This window comes from Prionailurus bengalensis, chromosome C2 (genome assembly GCF_016509475.1).
Source record: "Prionailurus bengalensis isolate Pbe53 chromosome C2, Fcat_Pben_1.1_paternal_pri, whole genome shotgun sequence".
Classification (NCBI taxonomy): Eukaryota; Metazoa; Chordata; class Mammalia; order Carnivora; family Felidae; genus Prionailurus; species Prionailurus bengalensis.
This window is the reverse complement of record NC_057350.1, coordinates 70,538,526-70,566,493: the sequence shown is the minus strand read 5'-3', so window position 1 is coordinate 70,566,493 and position 27,968 is coordinate 70,538,526. Positions and strand designations below refer to the sequence as shown.

The 27,968-nt window shown below is 42.8% G+C and overlaps 1 protein-coding gene across 21 annotated transcripts in view; it reads right to left on the bottom strand.

Annotated features, from left to right (window-relative positions):
* Positions 1–27,968, bottom strand: part of KALRN (kalirin RhoGEF kinase) — a 677,424-nt gene that overhangs the window by 67,869 nt on the left and 581,587 nt on the right. For 13 of the 21 annotated variants that reach the window (XM_043594359.1, XM_043594361.1, XM_043594365.1 and 10 more), the window contains 3 exons: positions 9,276–9,559; positions 7,992–8,096; positions 4,457–4,552 (listed from right to left, as the gene is read on the bottom strand). In XM_043594359.1, the coding sequence (XP_043450294.1) occupies positions 4,457–4,552; positions 7,992–8,096; positions 9,276–9,559 (485 nt within the window). The remainder of the gene's footprint in view (positions 1–4,456; positions 4,553–7,991; positions 8,097–9,275; positions 9,560–27,968) is intronic. The other 8 variants (XM_043594360.1, XM_043594363.1, XM_043594382.1 and 5 more) reach the window with 3 other exon arrangements.

Here is a 27,968-nt window from a genome sequence, read left to right as displayed (position 1 = left end):
TACAGATGAGGTGGCTAAGAGCTAACATTTGTAGGATGCTTACTTATCATTTTACAAAGCTCATCCACACCTACTCAATCATCATGGTATCTCTTTTGAGCTAAGATTCAGGTGGACAGAATCCTCACTGCTGATAAAGGAGATAAAGAGAGGCCCCAGTAGACTAAGTAACTTGCCCAAGGCTACACAGTAAAGTAGCAGAGGCAGGACTACCAGCTAGATCTCTGATTCCTTACACACCCACCACTGCCACCACCAGTCCACACATCTAGGAAAAGCTTTATTAAAAATCACACAGGGAGGGGCACCTGGCTGGCTCAGTCAGTAGAGCATGTATGTGACTCTTGGTCTCAGGGTCGTCAGTTTGAGCCCTATGTTAGGGGTATAGGTTACTTAAAAAAGTAAAAACAAAGATCATACAGGGAAAGAAGGGGAGTCCTTGTACCTGGCTTGGAGTTAGAGACTATACCTTAATACAAAATGTGGAAAAAAATGCGTTAGCTCTATTTGGGGAGAGGTGGGTGGGCGTCTTCTCCTGGTAAATGAAAGCAGTGATTAAAGACCAGGGCTGGCAGAGAAGAACTCCAGTGTCCATTAATGTTCAGAGGGACTTGCCAAAGGAGGTTGTGGGGGAGCTTCAAGGGCTTTATCTGCATTGCAGGTGAGCTAGAGGACACCTACCCTTGCTTCCTACCAGCCGCTCAGCGGAGATGGTACCTCTGGGGCAGCCGCCTCAGTGCAGCCATGACCATGTGACCATAAAGCACCAAGGACGGCTCTGGGACTCAGAGACACAAGGGATCTCAGGACTTTTGGGTGGAGCAGAGTTTGGTGCTACCTCTGGAGCAACCGAAAAAGAAAGCAGAAAGAATCCAAGCCCTAGATATAAAAGTCCAAGTATACTAGATGCTCCTGTAAAATTTCCAGCCTGTACACTGGAAAGGAACTTACTAGCTCATGCTATACTGAACTAAGATAACTTCTACCCACAGGTCTAGGCTCCACCCTCTGGAGCAACAAAGAGTGACACCAACTCTTCTTTCCCACAGCAGTCCTTGATTATGTCAGGATAGCTCTCATGAGCCTTCTCTCTCCTAACTTCTCCCCATACTTAACCCAGTGTCTTCAACTTTCCTTCAAAGGATACGTACCACATGGTACTGGTTACCTCCTCTGGGGCCCTTTCACTGAGTTCAAGAACACTTCAGAATGCAGCATTCAGAGCCTGATACATGACTCCCACACTACTCATGACTGGTATGGGCTAAAGAACTTTGACTACAATGGAGCTATTACTTTCCTTGATTGTACACTGTACTTTCGTTAACCTAGCCTATGACCACACGAGCTATTTTGGTAGCAGTCACACTGTTGAACTTACAGTCAAATAAAAACTCCAGAACTTTCATAGGCTCTGGATCCTACCCTCTTTTTAAAAAAATTTTAAATATTAATTCATTTTTTGAGAGAGACAGAGCACAGGTGGGGGGAGGGGCAGAGAGAGAGAGAGAGAGAGAGAGAGACCCAGAATCTGAAGCAGGCTCCAGGTTCTGAGCTGTCATCACAGAGCTTGATGTGGGGCTCAAATTCACGAACTGCAAAATCATGACCTGAGCCGAAGTCAGACCCTTAACCTGCTGAGCCACCCAGGTGCTCCTAGATCCTACCCTCTTTTAAGCTAAAGAGCTAATGAGGAATAAAAATACAAGTCTCAGAAGTAAGAATGCAACTCAGGATTTCCAAATGTGGCAGGGGAAACAACCACCCACCGTTGCTTCGCTGCTATCCCACAGTGGATGCATACTAGGATGGGAAGAAAGAGAAAGCAGAGGAGAGGGCAAAGGAGAGGGCAAAATTTTGGTGAGAAGATTCTGAGAAACCAAATTACCGTTCCCTCATTCCTCTCCATGATATGGGCTTGGTTTCACATGTTTGGCCAAAGAAATCTCTCTAATTCTGGGTTCACCGCAGGTCCTCAAGAAGTAATTATTGGTGGAGGAGGAAGTTAAAGTTCTTCTTATGGGAAACGCACCACAAAAAAACCACTCGTCTCACAGACATTTGCTGAAAGCCTGTTACGGGGCTGATCGACTCCATCCTATGCCCCCTCTCTTCTGGGAGACTTGCTCTTATGGGGCTTCTCAATATCTGCACTTACCTGTTTAACACCAGACACGGCAACTACATAACCAGAGGTCTGCAGGGATTCCCAACAGTGCTAAGGTGAGCACAAAGAGCAGGATACAGGTAATCCAAAATATAGGAAAATATAACCTTTTGGAAACAAGTGTGTACTGATGAAAGTGTGAGTGTGAAAGATTCCTGTGTGTTAATGGAGGAGAAGAAAATGTCCTAAATGACCGATCATCTAGTTGGGTATGGAAGCTGTGAAGATGAAGGCAATGAAGAGATTAAGACATTTCAACAAATAACCCAATGGAACTATCTAAGAGCTGTCCCCGGCAGCAGGTGGCTTACATAGTAATTGCCATGGGGCTGCAGAGGAAATCTGGCCTGGGCTGGTCAGGGAAGCCCTTTTGGAGAGATGAGATCCCAGTGGGGCCTTGAAGGACTGTTATGCTTTAGAAAGCAAGAACGAGTGGGGGAACATTCCAGAGAAGTAGGGTGGTGGTATGAACAGAAACTTGGAGAGAGGAAAGCCAAGTGCATGTTTGGGGAGAGCGAGGGAAACAATTCAGTTGGAGCAGAGTTCATCAACCAGAATAAATAAGTGGGTGTAGGCCGGCTACCAAACATTAGAATACAGGATAAGTGTGAACTTTATCTATATTTATCTTTTAACTTTGATTGTATACGTCTATCAATAGGCACAATTTTGGTCATGCATTGCCAAAACATGTAACCTATTTATAAATTACATTTCTGGACTGCTGTGTTATCCTTATGTATGTAATAAAATATACCCCAAATAATTTTTAAATGAGATGAAGAGATTCTGAAATTGTCTTCCTGTATACCTCAGTAAAGTGTCTCATGTACCTAAAGGCACTTCTCCCATTGGAGAGGACTGCTCATGTAGGCAAGAGGGAGGCAGTGAGCCTTCATTGAGGAGGGGGGGTAATGCTGTAGAAGACCCACCAGGAGACTGAGGCCCCAGGGGTGGGGGGAGGCTGACTGGGGCAGGGGAAGATCAAACAACAAGTACTGCGATAGTCCAGGCATGAGGTCAGGGCTCAGGCTCAGGTGGTAAAAGGGGAAAAAAAATTTAATGGTATTTGGAGAACGAGGAGGGTGTGTGAGGAAAGGAGAGCAAGTGGGCAGTGGGCAGAGAGGTGAGCTTTAAGAAGCCAATGCAGTGCCCACGAGAGTGCTGAAATCCCACCAGCGAGGCAGGGAGGGTGGTGGGGAAAATGGACAACTTTCAAGAGCTGGACACAGCTACTAAGGACATCAGCTGAACTACTCTAAGTTAGGAAGGACAACTTAGAAGAAGAAGAAAGTCATGTGTTGAATTTCATGGGTACTCTCTAAGCTGCGAGATTTGAAAAGCGAGATACTATAATCAGAATTATTATCAGGCAGTGTCATCGGCACAGCATCTATCATTTTCCTCTAATTCCTGGGCCAAGGGGAGAAGGGTGCAAATGGTGCTGATTAGCAGGACTGCCTGACAGAAGTCAGTCATTATCCTCATGAGAGTTGCAGGAAACGCCAAACCTGGATGAGAGTGAAGGCAATGAAAATGCTTCAAATTGTCATCCTTTAGGGGTACGGGTCAGTGTACCAACATGGAGTAGAGGAACGGCATTATCCAAACACGAGCTCTTTCATCATCGTGGTGCCAAAACCTACAGCAGCCAGACCCAGAACCCTTCTCTGCAGTGGTCCAATTGGCCCTTGAGACAGTGACAAGCTAGGCTAGTGTTCAGTGGTAGAAGTTTGGTTTGCCCCCATGAATGGAGTATGCACCAACACCCCTGATCTCTTGTGCTCAGGCATCCATACCCTTTTGCCCATTCCCCTTTATAATTAGCAATCTTGCAGACTCTGCAAGCTAGAAAATTGTCTGGGGTCCCCGAATAAAATTACCTGGTGCTTTCAAAGATCCAATCCATGTTCTGTGTCTCAGCAGCCAAGTTAGCTTCAGGGCTAACCAGACATACATCAGTCACTGTCCAAATGCTGCGTCCCTGCAGGCCAGTGGACTGGTCTCACAGGAAGGCTATTTTGTCTTGGATACTTTTTTCCTTTCATCAATGCCACAATCCCCAAAGGGCCTGTTAATTGCCTATGCCCATTCCAAAACCAAAAACCAAAAACCAAAAAACAAAAACAGGCTTTGGGGCAAAGGTTTTTAGAAACAATCATCAGCCAGAAACAATCCTATAGGAGGAATGGGGATAGGCGCAAAGGAGGACACGGCACATAGATGCCAGGCCCTGGGAGCCGCATGGAGGTAACACACACACAGAACTGCCTCCAGGACCCCACTTACCAGCTTGCTTTTGACCAATTGTTCTATTGCACTGACAAGGTCTGCAGCAGAAGGTACTTCAGTGGAAGCCTGCCGGGCTGCTAGCAAAGAGGAGGACTGCAAGACATTGAGCAGCAAAGGAAAAGCAGATTAGCAAGGAATGAGGAATAGCAATTAGGAAGCAAAACAGCAAGTCCAAAGCTCAAGGCAGGCAAGGGAAGCAAAGCTTTATGTTTAGAGGGAAGAGATCACAGAGGGAGATAGAAGGCAGTGTGGGTATGGGGACAGGCCCTCCTGTCCCCTTGTCAGGAATTCTGGCCAGCAGCAAAGCAGGCATGGGACTAGGCTCTCCTTAGGCAGGCTTCTGGAGCAGCTGAGAGCAGGGTTTGCTGACTTCCTGGGGGGCCAAATGTAAGGGCTGCACCCACTGTCAGCAACAGGAGAGAGGGACAGACAGAATTTTGGCTGTTAAAGGGCTGCCCATTGCCGTTCCAGGGTATGAAAGGAGTCCATAAACCTAGCCTCAAATGTATCCAAAGAAATTGTTTTTGCTTTAGCCAAATACAGATTTAAAATATAGATCTTCAGTGTGTATCAAACAAAAATTCAAGGGCAGAGCACTTAAAGACCAGGAAGCTAGAAACCCCCTCCCCACTCACATGTGTGCACATGCATTCACACATACACACACACACACACGCGCACGCACACACACACACACACACACACACACACACACACACAGCTGCTTCTGGTAAGGCCCCTAACTGGAACACCAGGATGTAATAAACGATTTTACCAAGGAGTTCTGTGTGTCTTGCCGAAGTGACCAAGGACTATCCTGTTCACAGTAAAGGAGGTTCAAGCCAAGGGCCTGCTGCCCATCCCCCTGTATCAGCAATAGGGACTGGTCTATGTGGCTGTTTCGTCATTGGTTTGGGGAATCCTGCTCATGGAGGGACAGTGGTTTTTGTCTTTCTTCTCCTACTTGAGAAGAAACTGGGGAGAAATGGTTAGCCCTGCATGCATGTATGAGCTTCCCCCACCCCCGGCAGAGCAAAGCAGAAGGCAAAACAGAGGGCCCGGGACACATACTCCTTCAGCGTCTGACACTGATCACTGCAAGGGTAAAAAGCTGACTGTTCCGGCCACGGTCTGGCTTCAAGTTTGTCCCTTAAGTTAGGGGGAAGAGTTTCAAAAAGGAAGCTACTTGTTGTCTAATCTAAAAGTTAGTTTATGTCTTTGCTTCGGAGATGGGGTAAAAAGAAAAAAGCCAAATAAATGTAATTAAGGAGATAGAAGAACACTCTTTTTCCTCTTCTGGAGAATGCAGGAAAGGAGGTTAAGTTTGTTTGGAAATCCAAGCTATCAAATTTTTGATTTAGTAATCCTACCCCTGGGAACTTATTCCAAGGACAGACGTCAAAAGAACAAATGCTGTATGTACAAAATGATCTGTAGCAGTGTTATCTAGGAGAGCAAAAACTGAAAACACCCCAGGATATCCCAAAACAGGCTGGTAAAGCAAATTATGGCACATCAAATAAGTGACACTGTCCCCAGCTATTAAAATCACACTTACAAAGGTAAAATCAACACAATTTTAGAAAAATACTAAGGAAAGCATTGAACATAAGATGTGCATATTAAAATGATAAAATAAAACACACATGCATATGAACAGTTATTAGAAGGAAACATGGAGAATCAAGGTGATCAGATAACATTACAATAGGTAGACTTAAAAATTCCTTAGACTGTTGTAAAAATTACTTAGTAAGTTCAACTCCATTTGCTAGAAGTTCTGAGGCTTAGCAAATATTTCAGAGAAACAAATTTCTGGGAATCAAACAAGTAGGACTGAGGAGGGCTAATGTGTCTGCCCTCTTTCCGGATAACAAAAAGCCTACATGAATGTTTGGGGTAAGTCTGCATTTTCAGTTAAAGATTATCCAGAAACAACATAACATCCTCTTTCCCAAAACAAGCTGTGTTTGAGGGAACTTGAGGGAGAGGGTTCGTGACCTTTACTTATCTTACGCAAGCTGGCACCTCCGTGTGGAGGGCTGTGCTGTGTGGGGTGGCAGATACAGTCACATGAGCTCCCCACTCCCCACATATGCTGTCACTGTTTGTGGAACATTTTACAAGGATAGGCCTCTGGGAACGCAGCAGGTTGGTTCTCATTCTGATCTCAGTGTGAAGCACGGGCATTTCTGCCCCTGGGAATCTAGGATGGGCATCACGCCATGCTTCCTGACACTTTTCCTTCCAAAAGTTAAGAGTCAGGGCCACCAACGTCACCTTAGGAGGGGCCACACAACTGTGCACCCCTCATGATTGAGTCCACAGAGGGGGGCATCTCAGTCATCTCAGTCATCATCCTGTCCCTAGAATCTGTCCCTCTAGCGTGGCACCCAGGAAGACCTCAATTAATGTCTGTGGGTTAATAATGACCCAAATGCAAAGCAGAGGGAATTAAAACAAGAATGGGGACATCACCAGAAATGCTGAAGCATCGGCAAACAGTACTTTCTGAATTGTATCCCAGGTGATGTTGTCAAGATGTGTTCCCTGCCCAGGCTGGGCTCACCACCTTAGGGGAGGCTGTGCTACTACAAGGCAGGGCAGTAGACAATACAAGAAGACCCTGAAGGGATGGCTAGGCCACCACCACCACCACCACCACCACGACCACAAACCACTCTGAAAAGAAAATGTAAAGCACCATTGAAACCTGAAACCACCACTCCAACCTGTCAAACCCAACAGGATAGCAACACTAAGAGAAGGCAGGAAAAACGCAGTGAGGTGAAAGCATGGTTTGCAAGCAAGATGAGTGACAGAGCACACAGTTAGAGCAGCCCACGTCTCGGCCAGCACGCTTGGAAGCACATCCAAGCCGAGCCTCTGCTCTAGAGCCATCGGGGCGATCGCTCTGCGATTAGAGCCCTTGGAGACATCCACACTTCGGACACCTGTGAGCCTATGCATGCTGGTGACTCAGGGAATTCTGTAACACCAAGAATGTGGCAGCCTGCACCTTAGGCTCTCCCGCCTTTGCCGGCAGCCTCCCGTCAGCAGCGCCTCCATCCCTCACGCAGTACTTGTGGAATTTTCATACCACCGGGGCTGACTGGAAGTTACCATTATTTGGATTTTAGAGTTGAGTATAGGGAAAAACAACCAACCAAAACAGAAGTCGGAAGTCAGGTGCAACAAAGTGATCACGGCCTGGAACCATCTCAGACTCCTTTTGAGACAAACAGTTTCTTTTGGGATCTATAGCTTCCAAAGACAGAGTCATTACCCTTCATCAACAGGAGGAGAGACCAGACAGATTCCCACTTCTGCATGCCCCTACCCTGCCCAGAATGAAATCAGACCTCCAGGGCTGGGGGCGGGGACACCTATCAAATACAGAGGGAACCTACATCACCATGGATTCGGAGAGATAACAAGGAAGAGAGAGTATTACTACCCCCACCGCACACACACAACAAAATCGCATGTATTACACATTGTTCTTTCAGATCAGAAAGTAAGGAAATCCTACCATCTCGTCCTGTGTAGGGTCATTGTCAAAGATCTTCATAGGTGGAGGGAGGGGTGTGTGTGACTCTTCATCTGGCTCATCTTCACCCCATCCTTTCTTGTTCTTCTAGAACAAAAGAGCAGTATTAGTCATACAGTCATATGTATTATGCAGTTAAAGATATCAATGGTTCAGGACTTAGAATTTTTAAAAAAGCAACATGTAAGATCTCCTTTCTTAATACATCCCTATTTTTTCAGCCTCACTGCCCTCCTCTGTGGAATGGGTACACCTTCTTATCTCAAAGGACAGTGAGGTTCAAATAGGGACACACACACACACACACACACACGAGAAACATCTACCTCATTGATTAGCCAGGAAAAGAAAAAGCTGAGAGTGGTCAGAGAGAGCCTAACTTTTTAAGCTTTTGAAGGACTATTAAACCACAATCTGAGTATCACCAGGCTCTACTGTCATTCTCAGAAGGAGAAAGGGCAGATAGCATGAAATTACAAAGAGAGTCTGGTTACACAGCAGGAAGAATTGCTTAGCCACATCAGGGACTAGAGTGGGTTTGCCAGAAAAAAAAAAATAGCTCTCATTCTCTCAACTAAAACATACCCACTGTATTTTAATTACAGAATCTCAGCTCTGAAAGGGACTTCAGAGGTCACCTGGTCTGACCTCTGGGCTAACACAGGGACCTCTCCGACCGCTTTGTGAGGTCATGTGGTATCCCCACCCCTTCTAGCACAGGTGTCCATTCGCTTTCATGACAGCCTACCTCATCACTGGTTGACCCCCATTAAAATCACTCTTTGAGCTGAAACCTTGCCTTCTGTAAACCTTCACCTGTTACTCATAATTCTCCCATCTGGAGCAACATGGAGTTGTCCACTCCCTTTCATATGTGGCACTGCTCTAGATACTTGAAAACAGCTATAATCTCTCAGCTTTTATTCTTATTCTCAACTAGCAGGTTTTGATGTAGTCCTTAGTAGAGGTAGGGGATTAGGTGACCAGACGACTCCCTTTAGGCCCACGCCCCTATCTCCAAATCTGGCAAGATGTTGGCTATCTGCTGGAAATTCTATGTGCCAGTCTCTGAATTGGTCACACATCAGACTGGCAAGGTCTTGTTAGTACAAAAGCTCAGATCACCTGGGTTCAAGAACACAAACTCCTGGGGACTAGAGACTGGCTGGTTTACAGAACCCACGGAAGGATGCCTCACAAGGTTCCAGGAAGGATGTATGTCAGAAGCCCCCTCCTGAGGGAGGCTCCAGGGCCACGTGGAAGTACCTCATCTGCACTGTCTCCCTGAGGGGTCGTCTCATCCCCAGGCTTGGGAGATCCCAGGTCGAAGCTCTTCCGGCCATCTCGTACTTTCTTCTGCTTCTTGATATTTCCATCTGCTTTCCCGCTGTTGAGCCGGCGCACGGGGCTCGTCAGCCACTTCTTAAGGGTGTTAGTGGAACGCTTGGGACCAGGGGAGCTGTGGATGGAGTTCAGGGAGGGCTGAGACTGCAGGTTGGCCACTGACTCAGACTTGCCTCCGTTTTCACTTGAGGAATGGGAGTATGCATCTGAGGAGAAAGAACAGACAGACATGGCCATGTCAGAGGTGGTTAAGGGAGGTGGCTGGCCTGGGAGTAAGACAACTCCATCCTCAGGAAGCTAGGATACAAGGCAGAATGTCAAGGCCAGCTGCAGACCCTGGTCAAGGCAACCCTCTCTAGAGGGTAGTAACAGCTGACAATCAAATTTTAATGTGCAAGGCACTGCTCCAGGTTCTGTGGATATAGGAGTGAAGAGAAGACAAAGAATCCTACCTTCATTGAAACAAAATTAAAATCCTAAGCAAGAATCACCAACCAAAAACAATGTCATGGAGCACCTATTAGGTAGTGTATTTTAAAGACGTATAAGACGTAGGTTTTATTTTCAAAGACCTCGTATCTAGCTACACACACACACACACACACACACACACACACACACACACACAGTGTGTGTGAAAGAAGAGTGAAAGAGCAAGACGGAGCATGTAAAATAAAGACAAATTCACAAAGTGGTATGTGATTAATTGCCACAGGGCTGGTATGGACTTCGGGCGATAAGCTAGCAGAGTTCAGAGGAAGGTCAGATCAGTGTAGGCGGGATTGGTCTGAACTGGCTTCACGAAGGGGAGAAGGAATTTCAAAAGGGGGAGACAGCAGGAACAAAAGCACAGAGGTACGAATATTGAAAAGTAAGTGAACACAGCCCAAATAAGTAGATCCTCTGAATGAAATAAAGATTTGATGGAGAAGGAGAAACTGGATAGAAAGTATTAGTGAGGTCATTTAATAATCAAATAGTGTGTGACCTTTACTATGAGACACAATAAAAGGGTTTATAAAGGACACACTAAAAAGGGGTTTTTTTGTTTGTTAATTCATCTGGTAACTATAGACAGCATAGCCCTGGGAAGGAGGAGTCAGAGTCCAGACGGCCACAATGGGGCTGTGCACAGGGGTGCAGAGGAATGAATGTGAGGCCCTCCAAAGCAAGAAGTGTCTGGATGACAAATCAAAGACAACTCACCTCTCTGCATGCTGCTGCTTCTCACTGCAAAAATGGTCTTGGGAGAATACCTGACCCGCTCTGCCTTGACCCCTGATGGGCCTACCGCCCTGGTGGTGCCAGTTCGCATACTGATATTTAAACCAAACACATGACTAGGTATAGAAACAAATGACTGAAGTGGTTTTTTATACCTACTCCTCTCAAAGACGGAATCATCTTTTCCTATAACGACTTCATCCTAGACCCAGCCTGGAGGACTAATCTGGCTTTAGAGGCCTTCTGGCCTAGACGTAGCCGACAGAGAAGAAACAAAATCCCATAAGAAGGTGAATGAATCCTTTTTGCCAATAGAAAGCTGCCTCCAGCTTCTACAACTGGCTGACCTTGAGGGCTGCAAGCTCAGGATCTTGACCCTGTGGGGATCTTCTTCAACGCTGCTAGAGTTTTGTGTGTACTTTGGAAAGCAACACCTGAGCATTTGCATCTAGTAGCACAAAAATTGAGGTCCTAAAGTCCCCTGGTATAAAGGATAATATACAGGATTGCTCTGCTCAGGGAACATTTGGGATCCGCTGACTTGGTTGGCGTCCCTTTAAGGACAGTGTTGTAATCTTATCTCAGGGAATTCCTTGCTGGCTGTGGTCCTGGGTATGTTGACATTATTTCCGAAGTGTTTGGTATGGCTCAAACTCCTGTTCTCAGAAGCCTGAGTGATAAACATCTCCCCAGAGCTGGTAGTGGAACCAGGCCTTTCTGTTATCTTTCTGCTGATAAGCTGCAAAAGCTTTTCATTCACCAGACCCCTGTGATAGCACATGGCTCTATGAAACCAAGCCTTCAAAAACTTAATCAGCACATACTGTGTCAGCAGAACTAGAGGCCCAATCACATTAACCGTGCTTTGTGTTACTAGGCAGGGTAGGCAGCTCTCCAGGTTCCCTGTTCCATCGCAAAGCATAGCGTGACTTCGAGATTCATAAATGCAAATCTTGATGGACTGTCCTTCCCCACTGTCCTGTGGCTCTGCCTTGGTGCATTCTGTACAAATGCTCACAGGAGTCCAGGTTAACAATCAAGTGTACTCTCACTTTTGTTGTTTCAAGTTTACTCTGTGTAAACAATTAGGGCCATTCAATCACAGCCCACATACAAGAGAAGTCACGTGTCGGAAGCAATCCATAATTCACTGTTAGAGTCCTAAATGGAGACAGGACTGTTTCTAAATTACTTTGTTTCTTGTTTGTTCCTGTTTTTATTTTCTGGTTTTGATATCATTGACATATAACATGGTATTAGTCCAAAGCGTACATCAATGACTTGATACTTGTATCTGTTGTGAAATGATCACAATAAGTCTAGTTAACATCCACCATCTCATATACTTACCTTTGTGTGTGTGTGTGTGTGTGTGTGTGTGTGTGTGTGTGTGATGAGAATTTTTACTAAATTACTTTGAATGCATGATTATAAAGAATGTGGCACGGGCGCCTGGGTGGTTCAGTTGGTTAAGCATGAGACTTCAGCTCAGGTCATGATCTCATAGCTCCTGACTTCAAGTCCTACATTGTGTTCTCTGCTGACAGCTCAGAGCCTGGAACCTATTTCGGATCCTGTGTCTCCCTCTCTCTCTGCCCCTCCCCCGTTCACTTTCTGTCTCTCTCTTTCCCTCTCAAAAATAAATAAACATGTAAAAAAAAATTAAAAAAGAATGTGGCACGATTTAGAAAATTTGTACTTACTTTATTACGGCTTTAAAGAATAATTGGCATGCTATGTTCACCCCATCTTTGGAAGATGTCTACAATTAGCAGACAATGGAGATTTTATTCTAGTACCTTTCCAGGCACAAAAGTTAAGTGACTGATTTGTAACAGCTGCAACAACAAGACTGTTATTGAACCATTCCAAGCTAAGGGAGGTGCTATTTATTAGGATTCTGGTCATAGGAAACAGAAAATCAGTTTTTCAGGAAACCAAGGCTCATAGTTGGTTAAGTGGCAGACAGGAAAGACTTAAATCCTGATCTGACTCCACTGCACGTATATTCATCTTATTCCTACATCTGTATTCACTCCATGTATCCCTTTAGCCTCTATAATGATTGTAAAAGGAACATCAAGCTGTTATGTCTATTTAACATTTCAAATATACATTTATACATGATTTATACAAGTTATACAATTGCAATGCTGAAAACTAATTTTACAGATAAAGCAATGAAGGTTTAAATATGAGAAATCCACGGTCGCAAATGAGTTGATCACAAAGCTAGGACCAGAAGTCAGGCATCTCTACATCTGCCCCAGGACTCTGAACCAGTGCTTCCTCTCCGGCCCTGCGGCATAGAAGGGGTCTGTGAGGCTAATATCTGGTTTTAAGTCACAAGGAAAACAAATGTGTCCCTGGGCATTGTACGTAATCAAGTTCCCCAGATGTTCCAGTATGTTCAACTTAGCTTTCTGGATCAGAAAAAAGTCACATTCTGAGGCTGATTTTACTATGAGATATTTTTAAGATAGATAAAAATGTAGAAAAAATGTAACATCCAGGTACCCACCATCTAGGTATGATAAATGTAAATATGTTTTGCCATATTTCCTTCAGCTTTTTAAAAAAAGAAAATACTGTGTATACAGTTGAAGCTTTTAAATTTTTTTCCACCCGTTCACAGTCACACCCACCACTTTCCCTTCCCTTCTCAAGTTGGTGTGCATCTTTCCCGTTCATGTAGTTAGCCATTTACTTTGTATGGGAATCCAGTGTTCTTTATATCATTACCCTAATATGTCATTTTTCAACATACTCATTAATTCAAAATTATCTGAGATTTATCCATGTTCAGTCATGTAGATCTAGTTCACTGATTTTAATTGTTGAATAATATTCTTTCACAGGACATATTGTGGAGCTTGTAACACATTTTCCTAATGATGGATACTGAGGATGTTCACACACGCACACTCATTTTAAGCAGTCCGGTACAGGTCTCTGTAGATTTGTGAGAATTCCTCCAGGGCAGTGCTTTCCAAACTACTCATGGTCAGGGAGTCAAGGATCTACTTTTCTTTTTTTTTTTTTTTTTTTAATTTTTTTTTTTCAACGTTTTTTATTTATTTTTGGGACAGAGAGAGACAGAGCATGAACGGGGGAGGGGCAGAGAGAGAGGGAGACACAGAATCGGAAACAGGGTCCAGGCTCTGAGCCATCAGCCCAGAGCCTGACGCGGGGCTCGAACTCACGGACCGTGAGATCGTGACCTGGCTGAAGTCGGACGCTTAACCGACTGCGCCACCCAGGCGCCCCAAGGATCTACTTTTCTTATTTCCAATCTGTTTCAGACCAATACTTTTATAAAATACAAAATCATACTCTTCGATGTGGTGGAAGTGTCAGATTGCTATAAAAGCTTCTACATGCTTATTCCCATTTCTGTACTTACCTCCCTGTGGACTGGAAACAAAGGGCTAACAAACCTTTACCACGTACAGATCATACACTGAGGAGAACACACCTTGCTCTCAACTTTACAGCATCCAGAGAATGTATGTCAAGGTGGACTGGCTGGGCTTTAGAGAAGACACCTCACCACCTTCACTAGGTACTGCCATATTGCACCCTGATTTACTCCCACCAACACTGCACGGAACCTCTCATCTTCTGGAAATCATCAACAAAATGAAAAGGCAATCTACCAAGTGGGAGAAAAATTTACTAATCGTGTATCTGATGAGAGGTTAATATCCAAAATATATAAAGGACTCATAGAACTCAATAGCAAACAATCTGATTAAAAAATGGGCAGAGGATCTGAATAGACCTTTTTCCAAACGGGACCTACAGACGGTCGGCAGGTACATGAAAAGATGCTCAACATCACTCATTATCAGAGAAATGCAAATCAAAACCACAATGAGATGCTACCTCACACCTGTTACAATGGTTATTACCAAAAAGATAAGAGATAATGAGTGTTGGGTGAGAATGTGGAGAAAGGAAACTCTTGTGCACTGTTGGTGGGAATGCAAACTAGTGCAGCCACTCTGGAAAACAGTATGGAGGTTCTTCAAAAAATTAAAAACAGAACTACCCTATGACCCAGAAATTCCACGTCTGGGTATTTATTTGAAAGAAATGAAAATACTCACAAAGATATTAAAACTCCTGTATTAATTGCAGCAGTATTCATAATACCCAAGACATAGAGGCAAACTAAGTGTCCATCAGAGGATGAATAGATTAAAAAAAAAATGTGTAAATGTACAGGGCTCCTGGGTGGCTCAGTCGGTTGAGCACCCAACTCCTGATTTCAGCTCAGGTCATGATCCCAGGGTTGTGGGATTGAGCCCCGTATTGGGCTCCGTGCTGAGCATGAAGCCTGCTTGGGATTCCCTCCTTCCCTCCCTCTCCCTCTCTCCCCACCCCCCTTTGCCCCTCCCCCACTCTCTCATAAATAAATAAATAAATAAATAAATAAATAAATAACAAGAAAATGTGGTAAATGTATACATTGCAATATTATTTAGCCACAAAAAGTAAGGTGGATGAACCTTGAGGGCATTATGCTAAATGAAATAAGTCAGACAGAGAAAGACAAAGACCATATGACCTCACTTAATATGAGGAATCTAAGTAAAAAACCAAACAAACTTCAAACTCACAGATACAGAAAACATATTGTTGGTTGCTAGAGCTGGGGAAGGAGGGTACACAAAATGGGTGAAGGTTCAAAAGATACAAACTTCCAGTATAAAATAAATAAGTCATGGGGATATAATGTACAGCATGGTGACCATACTGAATAATGCTGTATTATATATTTGCAAGTTGCTGAGAGAATAAATCTTAAAAGTTCTCATCACAGGGAAAGAAAAAAAAAACCTTTTATGTGTGATGATGGATGCTAGGTAGACTGATTGTGGTGATCATTTCACGATACAAATACTGAATCATGATATTGTACACCTGCAACTAATATAATGTTATATGTCAATTAGATCTTGATTTTAAAAAAAAAAAAAGACAGGAAAAAAAGAAAAGAATTCTTATCTTCCTGCATTCCTCTTGATGCTTCATTATGTACACTAGCATACAATTTTCCTCTGGAAAAATTAAATGTCTCCTTCCTACCCAAAAGCACATAGTTTAAGGAAACAAATTGAGATTAAAGTAGAATGTCACAAGAAGTAATGAAAAGGTAAAAACCAGTGCCTCTAGGTTGGTAGGAAATGCATCTTATAATTGGTATCTTAGCCACAAACTGGGGAAATAGAAAACTTGTCAGGGCAATCCCTGAGGTTGAAGGTCCAACTTTTCACAGGCTCTGAGTGGGATAGCTTAGCTGATTGGTCATGGGAATATAAAGATACTAATGAAATCAAGAGAATCTAAATAAATAAACCGACAACCGATGCTTATCCTTCAGACTTGCACACTATTTGTTATCCCTACTTCCTTCAAATCCCAAGCCACCTCTCTGAACCATCTGATTTCCTCCTTAACACCTGACAGAAGACAGGCTGCATGGTCACACAACACATTCCAAAGCTTAGCCGATGACTAGAGAATTCTTGACCTCAACACTCATCTCCTAATGATCTTTTGTTGAAGTTGATGAAAAGAGAAACTCTGCTCGTATAATGTTCCTGCCTTGCTTGTATGACCTAAGAACAACCCACTGGTGCCTCGTCATTGGATTGCAACAAAGAGATGAGTTGGCTTCTGGACCTTCTATGCCACTAACTAGGGGGCAGAAACTGGGACAGATTAGACAGGATGCACTCAAAGCCTGGCTCCACCACTGGCCAGCTGTGTGACTCTGTTCCATTTACTTAACGTCTCTGTATCTCAGTTTCCTCATCAGTGACTGAAGATAATATTAGTATCTACCCTATAGGGTTGCCATTAAGATTAAGGAGTTAACGTTTGTTAAGTGTTTAGAACACTTTAAACCCATAGAAGCACAATAGAAGTTAAATAAAAATTAATAAAACCATAAAAAGCTCCCCTAAGTCCATGACTGTGAGTTTATTCTCTATGTTCCTTCATTCTATCTCATGGTCTTCTAAAGCTTAGACTAGATGATTTAAGGCCATTTTTACCCTTAAAGATTCATGCCTCCTGAAAGCAAAGAAACACTTAATGCTACCAGCTGCCATTCTGTGTCATTTTCCCCTCTTCACTTCAGGGAACCACTCTTGTCTGAGAATAAGGTGGCCATATCCTTGGGCTATGTGGCCATAGTTGTCCCCCTTTCCCACTATTTGGAAGTTTAAGCAGCACAGGTTGTTATTTCCTGGAAGTGACATATGCCTCCTTTTATAGGGTGTCTCTTAGAATGGGAGCTTCAGATGGATTTTAGGGCCAATTGAACACCTCTTGATATTAGGGTCTCAAATACCATCGTGGGGTTAGAATAAACATGTTAGTGTTATCGGTTTAAGCCTTTGGACAAGGACTCCACGATTTCAGCACAGCAGCATGTTTCTAAGCAGTACAGGAGATGAGGGCTGTCTGCTTGATGTGAAGAGGAAAAGTGGAACGAAACCCATGAAAGCAGGCACAACTGAACACGTCCTAACAAATCCATTGTCTAGGTCAAACATGGTCCTTCCTTACTTGGATAGACCTTCATTAGCTACCAAAATAGAAGATAATTGTGTACAAAAGGATAGTAACTGAATATACTAGAAATGTGGTGGGGCACCTGGATGGCTCAGTTGGTTAGACGTCTGGCTCTTGATTTCAGCTCAGGTCATAAGCTCATGGTTCGTGAGTTCGGGCCCCATGTTGGGCTCTGTGCTGCCTGCTTGGGCTTCTCTCTCTCCCTCTCTCTCTGCCCCTCCATCCCCTCAAAATAAATAAATAAGCTTAAAAAAAAGAAATGTGCTATATTTAATACAGCCATTTATAAATTCAGTTTCCTTTTTAAAAAGTTTCAACTCATATTTATTTCACTTTTATGTTACACCTTAAAAAAAAGCTTCTTCTACCGTTTATGGTCTGGTATAAAATTTGTAAAACTATTCTGAAAGCAAAATACATTTTGCACAAGCCATCACAGAATGCAAATGTAAGACATGTCAAAGGACTATGGCTGCCTCCGTAGTACTGCATCCACTATTTCATTATTTTATGATTTTATTCAATCATAAAATACTGATTCATCAGCCTTCTTCGCACTGACCTCAAAGTAAGGTAAAAATAAAGGATTGAACCTCCTAGACAAAATGAGAAGAGAGTCCTATTACTTTTGAGGGGTTAGTATCCCCAAAGTCCAGGAACACTGTCCTCTAAAGGCCTAGGGTAGGCCTGCAGAGAGCATACGCATGTGTAAGGTCACCAAACCTTTCAGTGGACTGTGAGCACCCTGGGTGTGTAACCAACCCACTAAACTGGCCAGCTGTTTTCTATACTGGCTTGAGGGATGCAAATGAAGAATCCACAACTCATTTTCAGTCCATTCTGCTGCAGTTCAGTGATGGTACTCAACCATATCCCAAAGGCTGGCTTTTTTTTTTTGACATATTGTATTATGCAATTGCTAAAAGATATGAAGTCTAGTTGTTCTATATCAATCATACCTGTTTTATCTAGATGGTCAATGAGTCTACAAATGTCCCTCTGGCATCTATAATAATCTACTGGAAGCTTTGATTCCAATGGCTGAAATCGGAAGAAAATGCAGACTCCTAAAATCCACCAGATATTTACAGAAGAGCCCTTTAACCCCCTGCTCTTCTGTCTTACTTGATTTCCAATGATACAGGAATAATTATAAACTCATCCTTATTGCCTTCTGTGGCTTGAGATATATAAGGCAAATGCATTTCATTACATCTGTTTGCAGTGATTAGATACCCAAACACTCCTGTTTTCTTTGGCTTTGCTATAAATAATTTACTTAATATAAAAATTATAGAAGTATCATATATACATTTTTCTCACACTGGAAATTGCACATCTAGAGAAGGGGATGATGGGAAGGTCAAGGATAAAAATTCTTTGGGTAATAAATACATAAATCCAATTGTTTGTAAGCATGGAAACACAAAATCTACAGTAAATAGTAATATATCCCTCATGGCATAAGTTGATGGCTCTGACAGGTCTTTTAGTGGAATGCTTTGAAAGCCAAACTCCTGGGTGCATATTTAGCTGAGGTCCTAAGGCTATGCATCACCAGTTCCTGGAATGGCTGGCTTCCCAGCAAACCATTGCTTGGTCATTTGGTTGGCCATTTGGTTGGACTACTTGGTGCCAGAGGATGAAGAAAGCTACAGGCTACAGTGACAATAACAGGACATGGGAAAGGGGGAGAATCAGTCTGGTCCACAAACATTGTTTTGTTTCTTTAATGTTTATTTATTTAGAGATAGAGTGTGCACACGTGAGAGAGAGAGACGTGAGAGAGAGAGAGAAAGAGAGAGAGAATGAGAGAGTGCCCACGCAGGGGGAAAGGCGGAGAGAGAGGAGAGAGAGAATCCCAAGCAGGCTCTGTGCTGTCAGCACAGAGCCCGACTTGGGGCTTGATCTCATGTACTGTGAGATCATGACCTGAGCCCAAATCAATGGATGGATGCTTAACAAGACTGAGCCACCCAGGAGCACCCACAAGCAGTTTCTTAACACTAGAAAACTTGTAGCCCTTGCAATTTGCCCCTACCACAACTTGCGACTAAACTTGGCAAACACTTCTTGGCTCCGGATACTCCTTCTCCCATCTCTTCCACAATAGTCAAGTCTCAAATGCACAGTGCAAGCCCCTGACTCCTGCTTGTTACACTGCTTTTATACTTAGTTCAGGAATGTCTTTTCCAATGAGCCCTTTGCCAACCCACCGTTCTTTATCTCACTACTCTATCTCACTCATAGACTTCACGTGTTTTCTCTAATTTTTTTTTTATACCTACATCCCTATGGATTTGGAACTCCTGATTTTTCCCATTATTTTTTTTTAAATTTTTTTTTCAACGTTTATTTATTTTTGGGACAGAGAGAGACAGAGCATGAACGGGGGAAGGGCAGAGAGAGAGGGAGACACAGAATCGGAAACAGGCTCCAGGCTCTGAGCCATCAGCCCAGAGCCCGACGCGGGGCTTGAACTCATGGACCTCGAGATCGTGACCTGGCTGAAGTCGGACGCTTAACCGACTGCACCACCCAGGCGCCCCATCCCATTAAACAAAGAGTACAAAATGAAAGATCACTCTGAGCCTCAATGACACATTGTATTGAGCTACAGTTTAGTTCATTTCTACTTCCTTGTCCCCTTCTCTTCCCTGTAGTGCTGATCCTACCTGGTAGAATGTGCACAGATCTGAGAATTCCAAATCCAGTGGCTCCACATAGGGCAGAAATTCTTTTCATCTTCAGAGCTCATTGGGACACTAGCTCTTAGTATCAGGGTCTTCTCCAACAGACTAAACAATCTTCACAGGGGTGAAAAGCCAGTACCTCTGGCTTCAATTGAGATGAACTCTTTCGAGTTCTATTATAATTCGGTCCAGATCTCACTCAATCACTGCTGGCTCCTTCAGTGCCTCCCCTGCCACCTTGATTCCCATCAGGTTGCCATGGGACACAGTGGGTAAAGTGACTATTTCCAACTGCTTGTTCTCACTGTCTCCTTGGCCTTAGTTTCCCTTGTATAATATTCTCTCCAACAGACAAAGAGTGAGGAGAGCCCTCAAAGGGCGATGAGTCAGTGCCTTCCTCCCATCCCAGATATGCATGTTCTAAACACGCACTCCATTGCTGTGACATGTTGCTACAATCACTCACTTGATTCACTACCTTTTTGGTGGCCTTTGGAAGTCAAGGGCTAAAAATCCTCTCTATATTCCAAGGGGTGGATTCTGAAACTTGACATATCAGATTGTCAAAAGTCAGTGAAAACATATCTGCTGCTCTTCCAAGAGTAAACATTCTAGACATTTCCATTTATATGCCCATTTCATTCCCCCAGACTTGTCCACAGCTTCTAGAGAGGGAATGTACCTTTTTTTTCTACAGTATAATGTAGGAAATCCTCCTAAAAGGCTTCTGAACTGCTCAAAACATAACCAAGAGAACATGGTGAAACTTCACAAATCTAGACCGAGAAAAGGACATTGCCACATTCATATAAAACCTAAACACAGAAATTTATTTTAGAAATGGTTTCTACTTATGGTAAGGCAACAAGAATCAGTGGCTCCACCGGAACCAAGGTCATCTGAGATCAGCTTTCATCTATAAAGATATATGATGAGCACAAGGGGGTTCTCAAATCATGACCCATGGCACCTGCCAAGTTCCAAGCCTGGGGTAGACATCTTCTTGCAGCTTAATTTTCAACCCTCCTAACCTCCATATATGGCAGGTAAGCCAAATTTCTCTGGTTAAAAAGGGCTACTCTGGAGTCCAGGATGTATTTATACCCCAGTTTTCTCCTAAGCCTTCAAATAAGACTTCCAGTAGGTTAAGTGAGCTCCATAAAAAGTTTAGGCTGTTCACTTAAATAGCAGCATTTTGCACTTTTCTTTTCAGGTTGGGGGAACATAAACCAGTTCAACCCTAATAAAACCCCCAAGCCTCAAACTAACATTACACAAATTACTGCATGTAACTGAAGATTCTCTCAGATGATGACCAAGGCTGTCTTTCAGGTTTATTCAACTGGAAGCAGATTCTTCCTTCACAAAGACCTTCTGCATGGATATTTTTCTTTCTGTACCTATTGTCATTGCCCTAATTCAGATCTTTTAACCTATGTAACAATCTCAAATGGATTCCTCTGCATCTAATCTCTTTCTCTTATCCATCTGACATATCTCTGCTCCCAGAACAATGACATTGGTCTACAGAAATCACTTGATCAATAAAATCTAGAGGCCCCTGGGTGGCTTAGTCAGTTGAGTGTTTGGCTCTTGATTTTGGCTCAGGTCATGATCTCACGGTTTGTGAGATCAAGTCCAAGGTCAAACTCTGTGCTGACAGAGTGGAGCCTGCTTGGGATTCTCTAGCTCTCCCTCTCTCTCTGCTCCTCCTCTTCTGCATGTGCTCTCTTTCTCAAAAAAAAAATACATATGTATATATGTACGTGTGTATGTATATATATATGTATATACATACATATATATGTGTATATATGTGTGTGTGTGTGTGTGTATATATATATATATATGTATAGATATAAAACTTGTCAGCCTGCTACTTAAACTAAACTACTCTATGGTCAGGCCTGCTCACCTTTCCAGCTCTACGAGCTTTCCTTCTTTGATAATCTGAGGTTCCCAAACTGTGGTCCTCAGACCAACAGTGGAAGCATCATCTGGGAATTTGCTGGAAATACAAACTCCTGGGTCTCATTCTGGAGCTACTGAATTAGAATCTATGGGGGTGACCCAGCACTGCGTTTTAACAAGCCCTCCAAGTAATTCTGATGTATGCTCAAGTTTCAAGATGATGATTTAAAAGTTTTTATTTTATTTTTTTAAATTTACATCCAAATTAGTTAGCATATAGTGCAACAATGATTTCAGGAGTAGATTCCTTAGTGCCCCTTACCCATTTAGCCCATCCCCCCTCCCACAACCCCTCCAGCAACCCTCAGTTTGTTCTCCATATTTATGAGTCTCTTCTGTTTTGTCCCCCTCCCTGTTTTTATATTATTTTTGTTTCCCTTCCCTTATGTTCATCTGTTTTGTCTCTTTAAGTCCTCATGTGAGTGAAGTCATATGATTTTTGTCTTTCTCTGACTAATTTCACTTAGCATAATACCCTCCAGTTCTGTCCACATAGTTGCAAATGGCAAGATTTCATTCTTTTTGATTGCTGAGTAATACTCCACTGTATGTATGTGTGTGTATATATATATGTGTGTGTGTGTATATATATGTATATGTATATGTGAATATATACATATATATATACACATAAACACACACAGATACACACACACACACACACACACACACCACATTTTCTTTATCCATCCATCGATGGACATTTGGGCTCTTTCCATACTTTGGCTATTGTTGATAGTGCTGCTATAAAAATAGGGGTGCATGTGTCCCTTCAAAACAGCACACCTGTATCCCGTGGATAAACGCCTAGTAGTGCAATTGCTGGGTCGTAGGGTAGTTCTATTTTTAGTTTTTTGAGGAACCTCCATACTGTTTTCCAGAGTGGCTACACCAGCTTGCATTCCCACCAACAATGCAAAAGAGATCCTCTTTCTCTGCATCCTTGCCAGCATCTGTTTTTGCCTGAGTTGTTAATGTTAGCCATTCTGACAGGTGTGATGTGGTATCTCATTGTGGTTTTGATTTGTATTTCCCTGATGATGAGTGATGTTGAGGATTTTTTCATGTGTCGGCTGGCCATCTGGATGTCTTCCTTGGAGAAGTGTCCATTCATGTCTTTTGCCCATTTCTTCACTGGATTCTTTGTTTTTTGGGTGTTGAGTTTGATAAGTTCTTTATAGATTTTGGACAGTAACCCTTTATCTGATATGTCATTTGCAAATATCTTCTCCCATTCCATCGGTTGCCTTTTAGTTTTGCTAATTGTTTCCTTTGCTGTGCAGAAGTTTTTATTTTGATGAGGTTCCAGTAGTTCATTTTTGCTTTTGTTTCTCTTGCTTCCAGAGACGTGTTGAGTAAGAAGGTGCTGCAGGCAAGATAAAAGAGGTTTTTGCCTGCTTTCTCCTTGAGGATTTTGATGGCTTCCTGTCTTACATTGAGGTCTTTGATCCATTTTGAGTTTATTTTTGTGTATGTTGTAAGAAAGTGGCCCAGGTTCATTCTTCTGTGTGTTGTTGTCCAGTTTTCCCAGCACCACTTCCTGAAGAGACTGTCTTTATTCCATTCGATATTCTTTTCTGCTTTGTCAAAGATTAGTTGGCCATACATTTGTGGGTCCATTTCTGGGTTATCTATTCTGTTTCATTTGTCTGAGTGTCTGTTCTTGTGCCAGTACCATACATACTGTCTTGATGATTACAGCTTTGTAGTATAGCTTGAAGTCTGGGATTGTGATGCCTCCTGCTTTGGTTTTCTTTTTCAAGATTGCTTTGGCTGTTCGGGGTCTTTTTTGGTTCCGTACAAATTTTAGGATTGTTTGTTCTAGCTCTGTGAAGAATGCTGGTGTTATTTTGATAGGGATTGCATTGAATATGTACGTTGCTTTGGGTAATATGGATATTTTAACAATATTTGTTCTCCCTATCCAGGAGCATGGAATCTTTTCCATTTTTTTGTGTCTTCTTCAATTTCCTTCATAAGCTTTCTATAGTTTTAAGTGTATAGATTTTTCACCTCTTTGGTTAGATTTATTCCTAGGTATTGTATAGTTTTTTTTTGTGCAACTGTAAATGGGATCAATTCCTTGATTTCTCTTTCTGTCGCTTCATTGTTGGTGTATAGGAATGCAACCGATTTCTGTGCATTGATTTTATATCCCGCAACTTTGCTGAATTCATGAATCAGTTCTAGCAGTTTTTTGGTGGAATCTTTTGGGTTTTCCATATAGAGTATCATGTCATCTGCGAAGAGTGAAGGTTTGACCTCCTCCTGGCCAATTTGGATGCCTTTTATTTCTTTGTGTTGTCTGATTGCAGAGGCTAAGACTTCCAATACTATGTTGAATAACAGTGGCGAGAGTGGACATCCCTGTCTTGCTCCCAACCTTAGGGGGAAAGCTCTCAGTTTTTCTCCATTGAGGATGATATTAGCATTGGGTCGTTAGTTTTTTGTTTTAATATATATTTGTTTTTGAGGAAGAGAGAGACAGAGCAGGGGAGGGGAAGAGAGAGAGGGAGACACAGAATCTGAAGCAAGCTCCAGGATCTGAGCTGTCAGTACAGAGCCTGACATGGGGCTCGATTCAGGGACTGTGAGATCATGACCTGAGCTGAAGTCAGACGCTTAACTGACTGAGCCACCCATGCTCCCCTAAAGATGATGATTTTAATTTTTTATTTAAAAAAATTTTTTAATATTTATTTATTTTTGAGAGAGAGAGTAAGGGGTGGGGAGAGAGAGAGAGTGTGTGAGCCAAGGAGGGGCAGAGATGACGATTAAAATTTTTTTTTCATATATATTTATTTTTGAGAGGGAGAGAGAGCACAAGCAGGGAAGCAGCAGAGAGAGAGGGAGACGAAGCGGGCTCCAGGCTCTGAGCTGTCAGCATAGAGCCCGATGTGGGGCACAAACCCACGAACTGTGAGATCATGACCTCAGCTGAAGTCAGATGCTTAATGGACTAAGCCACCCGGATGCCCCTGAAGATGATTTTAGATGAACCCCCCACTTTAGTCTAATAATTCATTTAGTCAGTTTGCTGCAGCAGCCATGGTGTGGTCCTCATTTCTCATATCACCCTGCAGCCTCTCTGCTCGTCTAAAGCCTACCTACCACTTCTTGGATGACCAAGCCCAGCATGTTCTCCTTTTTCTCTGAGAATGCCTCTCGTACCATTCATTTGGCACTGACAGATGCTTGTTTATGTGCCTTCACCTCCCCAACTCTGAGGAAAGTCCTTGGGGACAGAGATGTCCTTCATCTTTGTATCCCCAGCCCAAACTCTTTGGGCACAGAGGAGCTCATTAAATGGTCAGTGATGAATGGCTAAGGACAAAGAATGATAAATCATTGGAGCCTGAGTATTTTTAGGCCCAGAGACCTCTAAGAAAAAGTCAATGTTGGTGAGGTGCTCATCCCTTAAACTTAGCAAGGTGACTATCAACATAGGCTAGTGCATCCTTTTCCTTAAGATGTTCTGTGTTGCTCAGGCAATTAAAGATGGGTTAAACAAAGTTACCTGTTTCTTTACTGCAAGACTTCTTGGAATCTTTACTATGCTAATTAACATGCCATATAGATGATGACTCCACAAGGGGAACATACAACATTTACAGAATTCTATTAATATGTTGTAGAAAGCAAGGTGGTTAGCATTGATCTTGGCTATTATTCCACTCAGTCTAGAACACAAAAGGTGAATCACACTCTGAGGAGGCTATCCTGACAGCAGGGTTGCCAGTCAGACTTAAAACATCTTATGAACACCAAAGTAGGAGGTAAGTTACAGTCTAGTTATTTTCGACTTACGTGCTATCTCAGAGTCTCCCAGAAGTCAGCAGGAAGCCTGTCCTGGATTCAACTTACAATGCCCTTCAATAGTAACCTAAACCAAAGTTAGCCATGCCAGGCTTAATTATAGAGGCGGAGTGAAAGAGTTAAGCAGGGTGACGCTGGAAAGTTTAAGACTGTAATTAAGCGCTACTTAACTAGAAATGTTGCAATGGAAACTCTCCTAGGGAACCCAAGGGAAGAAGAGGGGAAGCTGCATACCTGGAGGAAGAAATAAGTGGCTGGTGGTCAATGGCTATGTTTTCAGTGTCCTTTTTTGGGAAAACTACATTTTGTGTGCTGGGGTGGGGGGGTGGGTGGAGGGTGGGAAAGAAAGTATTAGGGTACAGAGTGTCCTGGGCTTAATGTAGTTTGAGACCCTGCAGGCTTAACCGGGCCCTGCTTCCCCCAAGCACCTGTGCCAAGTGAGTCTTTCTCTGGGTCCTTGCTACCTGGCTTGGAAAAAAAGCAACAAACAAGCTGAGTTCAGTCTAAGCTTCCCAACCAAGAGCAATGTCTCATTCTACATTTCTCTCCTCTGTTCACACAACAGTGCTCTCATGGCCATCCTCCCTTGCCTTCTCAGACCCAGAGCTCAGATTCAACACTAAGAGTGCACATGGCCAGGAAAACCCACTGCCTGGCCTACAAGGGGATGAGATTCACAAGTACGATCCCATGGCTTCTTTAAAACTTTTTATTTTGACATAATTTCAGATTTGTTTTTTTTTTTAATTTTTTTTCAACGTTTATTTATTTTTGGGACAGAGAGAGACAGAGCATGAACGGGGGAGGGGCAGAGAGAGAGGGAGACACAGAATCGGAAATAGGCTCCAGGCTCTGAGCCATCAGCCCAGAGCCTGACGCGGGGCTTGAACTCCCGGACCTCGAGATCGTGACCTGGCTGAAGTCGGACGCTCAACCGACTGCGCCACCCAGGCGCCCCACATAATTTCAGATTTAGAGAAAAGTTGCACAATTAGTACAAAGAATTTCTATATATCCTTCACCCAGAATTCCCAAATATTAATAGTTTACCACTTGCTTTTTCGTTTCTCTTTTTCTCAATTACCTTCTCTCTCTTTTTCTGAGCTGAGAATAAGTTAAAGATTCCTCTTGATCCCTAAATACTTGTATATGTTTCCTAAAAACATGGGTGTTCTCTTACATAGCCACAGTACATTTAGCCAAATCAGGAATTTACCATTGACATTCTCTTCAAATATTGCCAATTGTTCAAATAATGTCCTTTATAGAAAAAGGTCATGTCTTTGATGACTTGGATATCTTTATGAGTACAGGGTAGTTATTTTGTAAAACATCTGTCAGTTTGGGTTTGCCGGATGTTGCCTTATGATTAGATTTAGTGTGCATTTTTAGTAGGAATATCCCTGAAAATGATGTACCATGTGAGGAAACATGTAATATTGATTTGATCCAATTCTAGTGATGTTAAGTTTGATCTCTCAGTTAAGGTTTCTGGTACAATTTTCTAATACATCAAGTTGAATTGCATACTTGCTCAGTACTGATGTTTTAAAATTCTGGTACAAATCAACTGTAAGTCATGTTTGAATGCAATTCCTGCATATAATACCCAATTCCATTCATGAAATAATCTCCTGATCATGAGTATGACAGGAGAGTAATTTTCCACTCCACTGAAAACAGATTTAACAATGAAAATGGTGGCTATGCAAAAGGCTAGACCTAGATTGTTAAAACTGTACAACTTGTGCTTTGACTTGCTGCTTAAGGTTGACTTTGGCCTTGTGGGAGTACACTATTAGTCAACATGAAGTTTACACACTGAAACCCATACTCCTAAATGGGAATTCTGAAAGCTAGTCTGGGGTCAGGTTTGTACTTGACCTATGAGTCCCTTCAATAGATCTTGAAATTGTCATTGAAAATGGTGATGTGGGTTTGAGGGAGTCATAAAAGGCTGGTTGGCTCTGTTAATTACCTATGATATTTTACTAATAAATACAGAGAGATCAACATGACAAAGAATGCTGGTTGCTACAGTCTTCAGTATGGGACCTGACCAGCTGAAAAGGTTAGAGGTTGAAGAAGGTTAGAGGTAAGACAAGCTGAAACCCACTCTTCTAAACATGAGCTAGTTCCTGAGATTTATCAGTAGTATTTCAACTTCCCTTCAATCAGGAAAAACATCCAGACTACCCAATGGACTCCTAGGGAACAGGGCACTTATTTACCTAGGTCAAGGGTCTAGGTCCAATGTCTTCATTGGTAAGGCAAACATGAGAAGACTTTGGATACAGGACAGTTAGAAGAGGCATATGTGGCAAGA